The 16,858-nt window shown below is 40.9% G+C and overlaps 1 protein-coding gene across 3 annotated transcripts in view; it reads left to right on the forward strand.

Annotated features, from left to right (window-relative positions):
* mybpc2 (myosin binding protein C, fast type) overlaps positions 1-16,858 on the forward strand; it is a 65,299-nt gene that overhangs the window by 26,888 nt on the left and 21,553 nt on the right. Inside the window, exons 2-11 of one of the 3 annotated variants that reach the window (XM_011477804.3) lie at positions 73-93; positions 2,451-2,465; positions 2,972-3,046; positions 3,163-3,311; positions 4,744-4,861; positions 5,101-5,149; positions 9,944-10,000; positions 10,077-10,246; positions 10,499-10,631; positions 13,700-13,824. In XM_011477804.3, the coding sequence (XP_011476106.2) occupies positions 73-93; positions 2,451-2,465; positions 2,972-3,046; positions 3,163-3,311; positions 4,744-4,861; positions 5,101-5,149; positions 9,944-10,000; positions 10,077-10,246; positions 10,499-10,631; positions 13,700-13,824 (912 nt within the window). The remainder of the gene's footprint in view (positions 1-72; positions 94-2,450; positions 2,466-2,971; positions 3,047-3,162; positions 3,312-4,743; positions 4,862-5,100; positions 5,150-9,943; positions 10,001-10,076; positions 10,247-10,498; positions 10,632-13,699; positions 13,825-16,858) is intronic. The other 2 variants (XM_023957338.1, XM_023957339.1) reach the window with 2 other exon arrangements.

Raw genomic sequence — 16,858 nt, forward strand, 5'->3', positions numbered from 1 at the left:
TTGAGGAAAATGCTTTAACCCTCATTGTTTACGATGCTAATTTCCCTGTTCAAACTGTCTCCTTTCCTTTAGCCAACAATGAGCCTAGAGATGGTAAGAAAACAACCCAAAATGTCCCAGCCTTCTGGTGCTTCCTGTTCTTTAGTGCTTGAGATTAGATGTGGTTATCAAATCAAATCTTCCTCCCTCAAGCCCGGGATCGCTCTGGTGACGGCTATCGCTGCTGCTAAGGATGTCAGGTTTTCACTCCGAAGACGGATTTATTGCCAAAGCCTTAAATCTTTTGCAGTAATATTATTTCTGGAAATCAAGGATTGGAATAATAGGAACAATAAATATTCATGTAGCAAACAAAAGTGTCTGAGCAGAAAGATAAAGGCAGTGGAATCAAAAGTGTGAAAACAAAGCAATTCAAATCCGTTCTCAGATACACTGTCAAATAAAAAAATAGAGCAGGAAAACAAGTAAATAAAATTATAAGCAGCGACAGAGGAGCTGACAGTGAGGAGACTTTCAGTGTGATTTTGACGGGCAGCGGGTCGATTGCTTCCACCAAAGCATCCAAGTGTTCTGGAGGTGAAATTAACTTATAAAAAAGTGATATATCCTGTAGGTGGATATATGTTTTATCAGTGTGTGACATGTACAGCATTGTCCTCCTGCTGAAGAATATTACAGCATAATACTTATGATTAACAGAGTGATGGTTCTGTTATTAATGTCTGAAGTACCTTGTGGAATTTATGGAATTTTCATTATGTTGATGTTCTCGTCGTGTAATAAACTGCTGATACCGTGAATATATATCAGCGGTGAAGTTTCCACTATTATTCAACTCCAGCAGGTGCAGCCTCGCTCCTCTATTCCAGATCACTTTCTACAAATTAGAAAAATCATTTTGCAAGAACTTTATTAAAAAGTTTCACTAAATTTATTGGCAGCATTAATTCCAGAAGCATTTGCTTTTAAAAAAAACAAAAAATACTCAATTCAATCTGTCATTTCATTTTAGCTTTTGGCCAAATATTTGTGTTTAAAGGATACAAAAGAGTGTGCTAGAATTCCACAAACAAAGGATCAAAAACATAATAAAATATACCAATAATAAAAAATACAAACAATAAAGAAGTTGAATTTTCTTAATATAAAAGTTTCATTTCTTACACACATTTCTGAATAAAATGTGTATGAATAAGTGCAAATATTAATGATTAGGAGCAATTATGATATCAAGAAGATGGCATCATTTTCTTTTATTTCTTGGTTTTCTAATCAATTCATAGAGACATATCTTTAATATATTTAACATTATTTTTGTCCTTTGTTTTGTTGCTGAAATTGCTTGAAATAAACCAATTAAAAAAATCAAACGAAACCGTTTTAAATGGTGTTCTCTGATGTTTCTAAAACGGACTATAGGTTGCTTCATCGCTTTAATTTTCTAAGGATGATGCAGCCCCTACCATGGTACCACCTACAGATGTTAGGTTTCTGCAAAGTTCTTCATGGTTCTGTTGTTTGGGTAAAGATTAATCGAGGTAAGAACATGCAGAACAACTGTTATAAAGTGATTAAAGTCAGGAAAGTTCAGGAAATATTCTATAAAAGTCAATTAAAGAGAAAAACAAGACTATCTACAGGCCTGAAGAAGCGGGATTTTTTATTTCTGTGTATTATCTGCTATGAAATGATCAATTATTAACAGATAAAGTTCCAGAAAAGGTTTGTTTCTAACTTTGAAGCTGCCGTTTTCATTGCCAAGGACGGTGCAGGGAGCTTATTTTAGTTAGAAAACGTCTGCGAGCGCAGAGAGTAATCAGTGTTACTGTGCACAAGAGTAAACATTCACAAGTGTCCCCTGGGTTCTATCCCAGGATTGGTTTGTCCTACTTAGCATTCTAAGTGAAACATTTTAAATCATCCTGAACATCTGAACTTGGATCTGTCCTCAGGGGTACTTTTGATTAAAAGATCAAATTAACTGAGCCCATAAAAGCACAGAGAGACGAAGAGCCGCAGACGGCACAGCTCTCTGGATTTATGGAGGCGCATGCTCTTATTTGACACGTGACCCTGGATCCATTCTCTTCACAACTGGTCTCCTCAAATGGATGCTCCTCTCACTTTCTACTCATTGTTGGTGCTTTTATCTTGTTGCTCGTGAAGCTGCAGGATGTGTGACTGATAGCATGACACAAACCAGACAAATGTACGCAGGCTTTAACCAGCCTGACTTTAGCACGCTTAGAGGAACTTTGGGAAGACAAAAGCTGTTAATGTTGGGCTGGAGACAGAAAGGTGTGCCTTCAGGAGTGTGAGAGCACGCTGCTTTGATAGGTGAGTCTTCCTCACCTGAAGCGAAGGTTATCGTTGGGCAAATTAACGCATTTGTTCAACAGCACAGCTTCTGCTCAGACTGACGCTCGCTCTGTTTTTCCCCCTCCGTGCAGAGCTGCCTCCTGATGGTAAGAGACATGAACGTGTTAGCGTCTGTTAGTGTATCAACTGACAAGCAAACACCTTACAAAGGTTATATCAATTTACTTGAAAAAGAAGCAAGTGAGCACACAAAGTAGCAGCTTTTATTTTTTATTTTTTACTGTCAAGATAAGACTGTACCTGCTGGCAGGTTATAGCAGAGTCAACCCTAATGTGACGTCTTCAGAGGTGATCTGGGGAGTTTCTTTGCTGCTTGCAGATCAGTCTGATCCATTGTTTTCAAAAAGTTTTAGATGATATGTAGCAGAACTGTAGTTTTAGCTCAAAACAACCATGTAGCAGGAAAAAACCTGACCTTAGAAGAGGAAGGAAGGTTATTGGTTTCTTTACCCTCAAATTAGATGAACAAATTGAATGAATTTTCAGAAGCGGGTTTTAAGGGTTTGCTTGGTCCCTTTGTACTGTGTCGTCCACTGTGTCTCCATATCACAGAAGTTTTGTTTTGATTCGCCCTGTGTCATCCACTCTGCAGATGAAGCGCCAGGAGAAAACCCAGAGGTGAGCGGTCTGTTCGTGCAGAAGCCAGAGAGCGTCACCGCCACCAAAGGTATGGCGAACGGCCGGCCATCAAACACTTGAATTAAATGCTCTATGTCGGGGGGGTGGACGTGGACGGACCGTGGCTTCCAATAAATCGCAGCGTCTCATATCTGGTAACTGCAGGGAAGGACATCACGTTTGTGGCTAAAGTGGACTCCTCAAGCCTGACCAGGAAGCCGGCCATGAAGTGGCTGAAGGGGAAGTGGCTGGATCTGGTCAGCAAGGCTGGAAAGCACCTGCAGTTCAAGGAGTCTTATGACAGGAACACCAAGGTACAAGATCTGTGGTTAGAGTTTGGGCAGGAAGTGGATCTCCATTTGTTAAGACCTTTAAAATGACTTTATTGAAACTGGAACATATTGAATTCAGAATTAAATACTCTAATTATATGAAGTATGTTCTGCAAAAATGCTCTTGTATGAAAAATGTAATAAATTATGTTTAGGATCTTTTTAGAACTTTTTGGGAAACAAAGAAGTAAATCTGAGCAAATTCCCGTCTGATTTGAGTGGAAAAATGCTCAATCTGGCAGCACTGTCTAAATGGTGTGAAATGGTTTATTTCCAAAATTATTCTATTATCACAACATTTGAAGATAAAAGTATTGGTATTGGTATCATCAATACTAGCCCTGTAATTTTCGATACTCAAATTCCCGGTATCGTCCACCCCAACACAAACTCCCGCAATTATGATGCATCCATTTGTAGACGACTAGATCCGTGTACGTTTTTGATTTTGTCGCCTGAGGTGGAGTCTGGGTTAAGTAATATTGTTCCAATACTGCTCGCCGTTTTGTTGTGGCGGTAATGTTAGGTTGGGGTGTGAGAGATCTAAAAATGTCATAATCCTAATTTAAAGAGCACCGGGAACGCTCTTGAGATAGATCAACAGATAAGCGGAGTGTGACTTTAATTCTGTAAATGTGAGCATGAGTATCTGAAAGACCAATGATGGGTGTCATCATTATGATGGCTGATGTTCCTATTTGACATAAAAGCTCCCAGACACCTCTATCCATCTTCAAGAGAAAAACGTGTTCACATTTGACTTATTGGATATATATTTTTATTTTATCTAAAAAAAACAACAACAGTTTTTACCAACCAGAGTAACTAAATGATGATTATTCCATTGAAAAAAAGAAAAATAGATTGCCCTAAGTCCGTTCTAACGTAAACACAGATTAAAAATATTTATGATGGAGGTTGCACAAGTTTTCTGAGCATGTCAGTCATATTTTTATTATTTGCAAGGATCAAGAACGAACACAGTGGAGCAAAAAAACAGCAGCTGTTAAATAATCAGCTTTTGTTCACAACAGTTGCGATGTGTGAAGGATTGCGTGTAACTGTCACTGTCTGTCAGCTCTAAAATGATGCACATAATGATCTGCATCTGCAAGACTGCAGTTTGTTTTTCCGTTAGTGTCACGGACATCACAGCCTCGCCAACACACGATGAAATATGCCCAAATAAAAACACACACTCTTGCAATTAGCATAAAATGAACCGTGATTCATGTGAAGTCCAACTCGACTCAGAAAAGCAGCCATGTCACTTTAAGGTAAGGTGTCGCGATGGCTTTATGTCAGCGTGCTCTGGGAGTGTGATGGTGAGCACGTACCGCATATCCGTGCGTGTACCTATGTGGTTGCAGCTCTTTTAATTGCATGCGTTCTTATCATCCCCTCTCTCTGTCAGATCTACACTTACGAGATGAGCATCATCAAAGTGGTGGATGGAGACGCAGGTGGCTACCGCTGCGAGGTCACCTCCAAAGACAAGTGCGACAGCTGCACATTCGAAGTCTCTGTGCAGGGTGGGTCTGCAGACAGACACTTAATCACATTATTGTCATCTTCCATTCAGCATGTCCACTATTACTATGTAACTGACTTTGTCAGCCAATAACTCAGTGAGTGTGATACACATTAGGTCCTATCATTTAGTGGCCTCACGAGGTCATCAGTCCATTATTCGTGTGGTGCTCCAGCCTGCTGTGTGATGAATTAACCTAGCTGCGCTCTCACCAGCCCTTCTCTTCCTGTCTGCTCTCAGCGGCACAAGTGGATCAGCAGGACAACATCTTGGAGGCTTTTAAGCGATCGTAAGTGTCAGAGCTGGCAAGGGTCTGCTCAACATGTCACCCGTCACAGTGTCTCCCATATGCTCCTCTGTAGATCGCTGCCTCTGGGCATCTGTCATTCTTACCGAGCGCCTCTGCCCATGTGTCTGTCAATCCCTCACTGTTAGCAGACTTTGTTCCAGCAAGTCACTCACTCAGTCTATCATCTCTCTCTTACTGTCACGTCTCAACGAGTCTGCTGCCTCACTCTTCTGCATCTCAAGGAGCGTCTTGTAACAACACTCTCACATGTCTCAGCAATAGCCCATTAGGAGGCCTTTGCTGCTTTGTGGGATGCAACAGTTTCCCTGCTGACTGTGCAGCTTTCTTGCTTTTACTGTAAGTGTGCTTACGTTCCATATTTGGAAACTGCGCTCAAAAATAATGTTTCCATTATTGTTTTGGGCTGTGTTAGAACGGCGCAGGAAAAAAAAAAGGCGGCATCACATTACGGTTCAGACAGGTTCTCAGTCTGCTTACTTACAGAATGTGGATACGAGGGGGAGGTAGGACGCAGGAAGGGGGGGCAGCTGTGATAAATCAAAACTGAGATGTTGGGTGTAATTGAAATATGCTGCTAGAGTGGTAAACACATCATCTTTTGGAGGGCATGCAGCTCAGCCTCCAGAAGTTAACTCTGAGGATGCCGTTTCAAATAAAATGCATTTCTCTGTGTGTTTGCTTTAACAAGGGCAGCCGCATCACACACATGAAGTTTGATTGCTTTTTTCATGAATACTAAACATGTGTGAGGCCTGGCGTGTGTGCAGAGAGTGGCAGAGAGAAAAACGAACCCTGAAGTTAAGGGACGACGTGTTGTCACACCGCAGAGATGGGAAAAGATGCACACATATTTCTGCAGAATTTGACGCTCAGACAGGCACAGCTTGTCTTCATTCTCCAAATCTGACTGAAATACAGAACGACAAAGAATCAAAATGAGTAGAACAATTGGAAGTCCTTGAGGAGATGACAGAATCCCTGTTAATGAGTTGATCTGGTCAGAAAAAGAAGAACCACAATCACAATATTACATGGCGGTAGTAGCTTCGTAATGCGGGACTTGAAAAATCATTGTCTATCTGTGAAGATAAATCTGTGTTCTGAGCAGAGAAAATTCAGGAGTTGAAGCAGAGGTCAGCATTTATGAGTAGCTGAACGTGGGGAACACATTACAGAAATCTGGAAGTTCTGGAGCAACACAGCCAGAGTCTGGGACCAACTCCCTGCTGAGAGACTAAAAATGGCTGTGCACTGACGGTCTGCCAGGAGTAATGGAAGAATCCTCTGCAGAAAAGGTGTGTGGGACTTGTAGGCTCTTCCCCTGAGGACTTCAGGCTGCCGCCGCTGAAGTCCTCCCTCTGAAAACATCCCTAAAGAACAATCTCCATTAAAATGACACGTGTAGAGTTTGTCCATGAATTCTAACCTTAAATAAACTCACAACTCCTAATAGTTTAACATATATAAAATTACGTGATCCTGTTCTGAGGGAAAGTTAAGAAATATGTCTGATAGGGGAGGAACGTGTCTTTTGATCAATACAAACAAAACGGAGTATAAAAGTCCAAATATGATAATCACTTCTTTGATGACCCACTCCAATGAAAATTGGTGTTTTGAACATGTTCTTGTGGCATTTTTTCATGATGGAAGATACATAAAAAGAAAATTAGGATTGCTGCATATTTCTGCTGCAAGCTGGCAGGAGAGCATTTAAACAGAGAGCTCTCAGCAGTGAGGAGGGAAGGAGGGGTGGGGGTACTCTGCTCAAGTGGTCCCACCCACAACTAACTACTGCCGCTCCCAGGTTTTAAGATTTTGGCTAAAAACAGCATAATAATAATTAAGAGACTGCCAGGACCGCTTTGAAAATAGATGATCGGAGGGGGTCTTTAGTAGATGTAAACTTTTCGTTCTGTTCTGAGCAAAAGTCAGACATTTCTGGTAGGCGAGAAATATTTCTTATGGTCAATGCAAACAAAACTGAGTATAAACGTACAAAAATGTTTATCAGTGATAAAAAATGTTTTCTTGTACACAATCCACCCCTAACCAGGTACAAACTTGGAGGGCTTAGCCCCGCCCCCATGACCCTAAAGGAGATGAAGCTGGTATAGGAACCGGATTCTATGTACAGTTTGTTATATGTCTAAAGAAAAGCCCAAACTCCTCATTTTGCGCCCCAGGCATGAGGGGAGTTTCCTCTTCATCATCTGGCCTCCTCTGTGTCTGGTTGGCGGACTGAAAGGGCTTCAAAGGAAACCCATCCTGCAGAATGTACACTGCAGGCGGACACCGCACTCTGGGAGGGTTTGACAGCATTTCAAAAACACTCACAGCCTGCATTTGTTTGATTCCACTTTAACTTTAGTCTTGGCGAGTAAATGGGTACACCCATTTAAGTATTAATGTCAAGATAATGTTTCAGAGCTGGGAGATGAAATAATGAGCCCAGACTTTTGCCTGTGATGCACCACAAACTGCAGCTCCAAGCATTCTTGTTTTCATGTAGATCATTTTCAGGGGCGGGGCGTGATTGACTGGCTGCATTGCTGCTTTGGATTTGTTTTTAATCACTTCATCGTTTTTCCATGTTGCTTTTTTACGATAAATTATTTAGTCATGGAAGTTTGTATTTTGCCTCTTCAGTCATCGGGCTTTATTGTGAGTTTTTGTCCTGATTTTTCACATCAGTGAGTGTTAGCGCAGTGTTAAGGCTCTCCGACATAATGAAGAGGATGCGGACAGGGCGCCCAGCGAACGCAGCTCAATGTTCAGCCAACCATTTGACGGTTACGTGTGTTTTTGTGAACAAGGACATTATGGCCCTAGGAGGTTTTACCCCTATCAGAATCTCAGGGAGACGCTGGATGGATGTTATCCTTGGATGAACTGTTCATCCATGGGATGAGCGTGATTACCCAGAATGACTTTGGGCACACTGGCATTCATCTCAAACTCGGGGGAGCTCTGTGGAAGACTCATAAAGAAACATGCAGCATAGGGGCTTTTCTGAAATCATTCACAGGAGAATACAGAAAAAAATGTGGATTAATTGTCAATTTCTGCCCATTATGAGCTGAAGACAAAAAGTACGAGAAGCAAACCAAGCAAAGTCCCTTATCCGATCGTCCAAACCACTGTTCCTGTTGATCTTCAACTCAAACAGAATTTTTAAAACTGGTTTCAAATCGTTTCCATTGATCTTTTAACTAATTTGAAAAACACCTGTCGTTTTCTAGAACATAGTTTCTGCAGAGCAGCAGTGGTTAATTAGAAAATTCAACTCAGAGTTGTGGGCGGGGCCGTTTGCGTCAAGCAAGCCCGCCCCCTTTCCCATCCTGTTGCTGAGAGCTCTCTGCTTACATGTTTTACTGTTAGCCCCTTTCACCCCCAACCTAACATTAGCTGTGCAAGAAAAATGGTGAGAAATATATCCTAATATATGCAGTCGTACAGTTTTTATCCGAATTCCAGCTCAGACTAGGAAAACAATGACGTTCACGGATGTAATTGTCTACAAGTTGCATCAGAAGGGAGCGTAGCAGGAAGCTTGTGGCCCAACAAGCGCATTTTCCACGTCACAAATACGATCTCCTTCAAACGATTCACATTGATTTGAACAAAGAAAATCCCAGAGCTACTTTAATTAAGCGTAATTTTCTTTACATGTGTCCTTCATCATCAGAAAAATGCCACAAGAACATGTGGGTTTTTACGTCACACTAAAAATAAGGAAAAAAAAAACATAAAAAGGACAGAACTGCTTAGCTTGCCTATTTAAACTAAACAAATTAAAATATTACAGACCGGGAGGAGGGAAATGTTGTCGTTCACATTTCGACACATCACATAAAGGATCGCCATAGCTAATCATCATCTATTGGTTCATGCAAGTGGTTAGGCAGAGATTTTTACGCTGGATGCCCTTCCTGACACAACCCTGTGTTTAGACTGGGCTAGGGACGGGCACAGAGATACCCAGACTCGGGCAGAAACTGCATTCAAACAAGGTTATGTTTATTTCCTTTGCGTTTTGAAGCCTTTAAGGCATTCCCAGCAGACTGGACACCCTGCTCAGACGCTTTGGGATTTTTGACTATTTAGCTGCTAACGGTAACATTTTTGTAGTAATTTATGTCTTATCCCTGAATGCCAACACATTCACTTCCCTGCTACTGATCATCTCATTCGATCATTGTCTCTTAGAGCTACTGAAAATCTTTTATTTAAAACCACAGCAGCCAAAATGAATTAATGAGTCCAAGCGCCTAAGTGGGTCTGTCTGAGAATAATTACAAAAGATACAGTCATAAAATTTTATTTCCTCATTTAAACATCTTCATAACAAAGCATCTGCCTGCTTTGTTCATTTTGTAGTAAAATGCTGTATTTTTGGCTTGTTTTTCAGCTGCGTTTACAGTGTGTGATGTTCCCAATGATCTTCATGCTCGTTCCTGTCATGTCTGCTGTTTACGTGTTGCTTGTCTGCCGAGCTTTTTGTCTGTCGCTTGAATTTAGGGCATGATGATAGCATGTAGTCCTCGTCAGGCGCTTCTGCTCTGTCTTCTCTCTCACCCTATTTTTGCACCTGTCAGAACACAAGATGAAAGACGGGCAAGACAGCAAGACACACACACACACACACATTTTTGCTCTACCGTTTGTGCTTTTGTTGGGGTTTGGAGGAAACTGTACTTCATAGACCCATGCATCTCTTGTATCATGAAGTGGAGTGATTAAAAAATGACATCTTTTCTGTTTTATCTACAGTGGAGATGCAGGTGAGGATGCAGGTGAGCTGGACTTCAGCGCACTGCTGAAGAAAAGGTGAGCTTGTCTCCAGAGAGACCTCCTCTAAGTCCATGTGTCGCAGTTTGATTCTCAGTCTGATTTATCTTCTCAGAAAGGGGAAGAAACCAGAAGAGCCAAAGGAGGAAGTGGATGTTTGGGAAATTTTAAAGGCAGCCAAGCCCTGCGACTATGAGAAGATAGCCTTCCAGTATGGCATCACAGACCTGAGGGGCATGCTGAAGATGCTGAAGAAGATGAAGGGGGAAACCAAGAAGAGCGATGGTGAGCAGCAGAGGAGAGACGGGGAGATATTATGAGCAGACTGAGCACGGGGGGGGTGAGACAGCGGGGAGGAAACGAGACCCTTTTAATGCAGGAGGCTGTAAACACCAGCAGCGTTTTAAAGCCTTGAGGGAGAAGTTATAGATCAGGGGGGGGGTTAGCTCATGATTGCTGGCAGTTCGCTCTTACGGGTTATTTTGCTATCAAAGCTGCAGTAGAATTATCCTAACTTGACGTCTTTTTTTTGACCAGTTTTCCTGTCAAAGCTGGATCCGGCCTATTCTGTGGACCACGGCAAGAGGATCCAGCTCACAGTGGAAGTGGCTGATCCTAACGCTACCATCCAGTGGTTGAAAAATGGACAGGAAATCAAACCGTCAGCCAAGTGAGCCACCACAGAGATTTTATGTCTGTGTGCACAAAAAAGCAAGTCACAGGGAGTAATGATCACAAAATGACCAAAGAAACAAAAACCACAGAACAAACTTAGCTGGAAAATATAAGAACCAGTTAGTGTTTGCTCACTGAGCTTCTAGTTTACCTGCCACACCGGAGCCAATTTCAGAAATATTAATCAAATTCAGTTCATTTCATCCTTACATTTGAATGAATTCCAAGTATTTCTAGACTGTTACAATGCAATAAAGTCCAGATCCTCCCATTTATTCATGTATTTAACTTTATTGTTGTTACTGCTTAGGTTTCTCCTTTAGTATTCTATTTCGAACAACCCTACCCTTCCGAATGCCCCTACACTTGGCGGGGTAAAGAGAAGCCGGAGGGGTAGGGAAGAAATTGGATTTGGCCTAAACAAACTAAAAAATAAAAATTGTTTAGGAAAAAAAACAAAACAAGAACACCTTAATAATTATAAAAGTCCCGAAAAGTACAAAAAAGGACCAAAACAAAACACTGGAACATCTGTTACAGGCAAACCTGAGAGGATTTAGAAACTGCTACAAAACGAATGCTATGCTTTAATCCCAGCTGCCCCTTCGGGTGGATACAGGCTGTCTGCGGGGCGAAAACTGGGAGAACCTGTATGAGGCATGCAGGTCCAAGATCGTAAGCCACTCGGTGAGCCTGTAAAGAGAAAATGTTCATGCACATTTATTTCTTCTGGTAAGTGTGCGCTCCTGGTGTGCAGCCTGACTGTTAGAAACAAGGAAATAAGACAGTTGGAGTGGACATCCTACAGGCACCTACATTTCACGTGCACACCCCATGCGGTCAGTAAGAGGCCAACACTTACTCCTTACTAACGACTAGTTCGTTAGACACACACGGAACAATCGCCGGACATCTACGAATGAGGAACGCAAGAAAAAATTATGAATTGCGTATGTCACACATGTATCATGAAAAACCAAAATTTCCTATGGGAAAAATACGCAAAATGTACACAGTGACTTTGTGACACAGCCTTAAGGCATTAAGAACAAGCAGAGGGAAGCTACGCAGCGAGGAAAGCGATGAAACGTCCAAAACATCCAACAGCATTCATCCTCCTCATTGGAGGAATTGTTTGTCCTTTCTGCTGTGGTCCACCTGCTGCAAGAAGTGGAACAGAAATGGTGTCACTAGATAACACGTTATTAGTAAAATGTACAAACGGAACATGTATACTGCTGATCAAATCAAAGCAGTCGGATAAGACCTGTAGATTTTTAGTTCGCTGTAAAAGCTTCACTACTTGACTCAATTTCACCAAATTTAAACTTTTGAATGATGTGTTGCGCTTCCAATTAATCCACAATCTAACTGTAGCATCCTTGAGCAGAAAGAATCATTGGCAGAAAAACTTCCAACACCAATAGACTCCAAAAAAACCATTAACACAAAAACCTTCATTCATGGCTTGGAACAGCAGCTTGATGATCATGACAGCTTTTTATTTCATTTCTACTATCTTAGCAGTTGGTTTCTTGAAAATCTCTTTTAGGTAAATGACAAAATTTGTAACGATTGGTACGTGAACTTCCTGCTTGGCATGTCTTGCACAGTTGTAATGAGAAGAAGGCTGTTTCCAGGTTAACCAGAGAGAGCATTTCATGTCAAAAAGTTTACTTAAATCCTCGCTGGAACGGCTACGAGAGCGGCTTGAGTTTTGAGCCTCCGTGTCTGCCTCTCATCGTTCCCTCTCCTCCTTCAAAGGCTGCTTTTGGTGTTTTATTGAAGAGGGTACAGCTGTTGCAAATGGTCTTTTTTTCCCCCAACAGCTCTATCATCTGCTATTTTAAGAATCTTCATGCTGTTTGTAGAAAGTAAGGCAGCCAACTTTCTGTTATCATTAGGAGTGTTAGCATTGGAGAGGAGGCTTTTATTACGCACAGAACGCAGCCTCCCTGGAGTTCCTGCCAAGCAGAGCGCTTTGACCACGAAGCTCCAACCTGACTAAAAGTCATTGAAAGGAACAGGTTTTGTACTTACAATTAGGAAAAACTGGCAGAGTTATGAAAAGAGGCTTAAAAGCAGCACCATTTTTTAACTTCTGGGCTTCTTGCGTAAAATCAGGCCTCTAACTTGCATTACACCATGATCCGGGTGAATACAATCACACACCCATGCACTTTCACATTCACACCTAGGGACAATTTAGAGTAACCACAGTGAAGATGTACACTAAAAAGAGAAGTTCCGGTTACATAGCCCAAGTTTTCTATATGGTATACCAATTATTAACATAGACAATAAAACAAAATAAAAAGAACCAGGGGCTCATACCTTATTCCACAGTTTATCACAACAACGAGACAGTAGAAAAGATGAGTGATTTTTAGAGTTTCCTTTAAACCGTTTGGTTAATTTGGTTGATCATCATGATAGGTATATCCGAATTCTAATCCGCTGCAGTCGCAGTCGCTGCGGGCTATGTAGCCATTACCATGACAACGCGCCACAGAGCCTATCAAATAGCCCGCTTTTTGAGAAAAAGCTATTCAATATTAAAAATGAAAGAACAAAAAGTTGAATGAAAACATATTTCTTTCGTAAGTGACCATGGTATAAGCAGGACAATGCCCGTCCGTTAATTTCTGATAAAGCTTACCTCGTCGGGCATTATCAGTTACGTAACACACTGATGCCCCTGCCAACAAACTTTCTCCAAAATAAAAGTTTACTTGCTGATCAGCCAATAATAATTCTTCTTCTTTGGTGTGCCCACATATAATCACGTTACTCTGAAAGGACTTGGAGTAGTCTGTTGATGTAAAGGCAGCAGCCTGTAACCAAGGTAACTTTTTTTTTTTTCATCAGCCCTTCTTTCATGTTGCTTTGTGAATTCAGTCACCGTGTTTTTACACTGCATGCATACCGCGTATGCGTGTTGCAGACACAACTCTGGAGGTCTGCATGCAAATCGGAGTCACTGTGACGCCATCATTCTCTGAACGCTGTTGTTCATTGATCTCTGCTTTGTGTTAATGTCCCCCCTCATGTGTGTGTGTGCAGGTATGTGTTTGAGAACGTGGGAAACAAGAGGACACTCACTATCAACAAGTGCAACCTGTCGGATGACGCAGCTTATGAGTGCGTGGTTGGGGAGGAGAAGAGCTTCACCGAGGTTTTTGTCAAAGGTATATGAGTCACTGTCTTCCAGGAGGGGGAGTTTTTCTGCTCGCTTTAACAAACGCTGTCATTTGAGCTCCAAGAAGCTTGTCAGCTCGGTTCCCTTCATGTGTTTCTGCTGTTGTCTGTTTTTAAGTGCTTTTATGCCACACAGCTCCATGCAACACTGTAATATGCACACTCCTTTTTAATGCATTCAGGAAAAAGAAAAGATTTAGAAAAAATAATTAAGTCACTAGAACTATTTTCCAAATATAATAACAGACAATCCACCATTTGAGCCACTTTATTAGCAGCATCTTTGCAACATTAGACAGCCAGTTGCTTAATATTCTGCATTACTAATATTATTGTCTGTGGGAACAACTGTCAAAATAAATCCATATTTGGAGGAAAGACTCCTGGTTTTTGTCAGTTAAATGCAGCTTTCTCTTATTTTGAAGTCTGGCTCTTTTTTTAGCCAAAAAAGAAACTTTCCAAATAAACGTCTTTTTTGTTTGTTGGGAGTTTCAATTTAGCGGTCGGGGGAACCACTTTATATAAGTAGCAGAAGTATCTTTGCTCTTTGACCACTTGATTTGACACGTGTCAAGAATGAGCTGAACGTGGGGGAGGGAATCCAGCAGTTTTCCCAAAATAAAACTTTTCCAGAATCAGGACATAAAGAAAATGTAAAAAAGCTCATGTCTTCTTTTTCCAACTTTCCCACAGACCAATAACAATCCGCAGCCCGGGGGTTGGGGACGACTGCTCTATACCCTATTATACTTTGCACCAAAAGGCTATGGTTAAGGATGGGGAATATCCAGACAAACTCTGTCTATGGGCTTGAAAACACAATCATATATTTTAGAAACCACTTAAATATTTCATGCCAGAAGGGATGCATTTTTGCACATGTCCAGAAAAGATGGGATCAAAGAGCCCTCCACAGATCTGCATCTATCACACAAGGGGGATAGATTCTATTTAATTTAACTTTGGAGTAATGAAGTCTGATTTGAAATTGAATTACCTTGGCTAGAGCATTAATCGAGCACCAGTGCATCCTGGTGAGGCTTTCTCCTCAACCCCAAGTCTTTCTCCCCGGCTTCCATCAAATATGGGAAACTAAAATGTTGGGAAAATAATTTGACATAATGTATATTTCCCTTTTGAAGATGGAGGAATCCTGTGAAGGGGAATGAAAAAACTGTTTTTCAAAGAGATTTTCTAAATGAAGAACACATTAGTGCCGATTAACTACTTCACTGATTCCTGATTTTCAAAGTGTAATGTAGGAATTGAAACACTTTTCCTTTGGCTCTATAAAAGAAGCATTTAATTTTTTTTTTACAGATTTTAAAGTGACCACACCTCTTAACGTCCAACTGTCAAAAGCTAAATGTGAATTGATGGAGTGAATGCATAATTTCAGTGAGGTTCTTAATTGCATCCACATTTTGAGGCATTAGAAAATGGTTGGGTGTTTCATTTTTGTTCACAAATCAAATCAAATCAAATCAGAGTTACGTAATTTTTCCGGTAGGAACTCCTTTTTCTGGTGGGAACACAGTCATCAATAAAATCAACACAACAAATAGTATAAACTCAGACCTGCTGAAGCAACCGAGAAAAAAAATCTGATAGTAAAGTGCTTTTTTTATGTTTTTGGTGATGGATCAGATAAAATTGAGAATTCTGGGAAGTACAAACATTGGGATACTTCATTCCTTCTTCTTTCCTAATCTGTTTATTTCATGTGACGACCGACTACGGTGGCCGTTTTGGTTCATTTTTTTCGCTCCGAAGACGGATTATTTTCAGACTGAGGAATCTCAGAGCGACCTGCAGCTCAGTCCTATTGGAAACAAACCGAGACCACCTCAAAGATGGGTCGGAGAGCAGTTCCCGGTCCCGGACCAAGGTCCCGATTGGGTGTTTTCAGACTGAAAATTTGTTCTGGATTATCAGGGGAAACGAACTCTGGTTCACTTAAAGCGGACCAAATGTGTCCAGTCTGAATACACCTTAAGGCTTCAGTGAATCAAAGCTATCTGCCCAGTCATTATGCGACCATGAGCATCGGTTTGCCCTTTGGCTGACGCTCAGGACGCCCAGGAATGGCCTTTTTTTTTTAGAAACCCAACCCGACGACCGCTCTCAACTACTCTCAGCCAATGATTTTGATGTTCAGCCGCCTCCAGGTCAACCACATATCGTTTTTTTTTTTAATCAATATTTTATTATTTGAACCAAAAATATTCTGTCTCTTTTAGTGCTTTGATAACAGCTGATCATTATTCTCAGGTAAAAGCTTTTTAATAAAGCCATCACATTACATTATGCGACATATTGTATAATCTTCCTGTCAAATCAAATCAGCAGGGCCTATGTAATCAGGCTAATTGCTTTAAATTTGTCATATCTTTTCTGTGTCTCTTTTAATAAATGTAAAAGTGTCTTGTGCTTCTATATTAATTCAGCTCTTCAGACGTCTGCCCATCCTGCTTTTACATAATCAGATCCGTATATGAAGATGCATGCTGTGGAGATACAGGCCTCATGCACCCAAACTCTTTCTGCTCCGGGGAGGACAAAACCTGCTAATGTCGCTGTTTGCAAACACCGACACATTATTGTTCATTTATGTAAACTTCAGTGGAGGCAGAGAGGAATTGAGCAGATAAAAGCATCAAGAAGTAGCTTGAATAAAAACAAAAAACAAGAATAAATGATTCTAATTACTCTAAGGTTTTTGTGTCTTCAGCAGAAACGCAAGAAAATTCAATGTTTTTGTTTAGCAGAAACCCATCATTCCTTCATTTTCTTTTCAAAGTAAATCTGCAGTTAAATGAATTCTTAACTATTTTTTTTAAAGCAGTGGAAACTCCCAGCCCTCCATCAGCTTTTAATTTTAAATCGACACAGTAAAATCTTCACTGTCTCTCAGTTGAGTCTTGCCAAAAACCCAGTACTTTTCTGTTATACTGTGTATTTACGTAAAAACAACAACAGATACAGCATATTTCATGGTTATTGGCTACACAATAACATTTAGAA

This window comes from Oryzias latipes, chromosome 8, assembly GCF_002234675.1.
Source record: "Oryzias latipes chromosome 8, ASM223467v1".
NCBI classification, from domain to species: Eukaryota; Metazoa; Chordata; class Actinopteri; order Beloniformes; family Adrianichthyidae; genus Oryzias; species Oryzias latipes.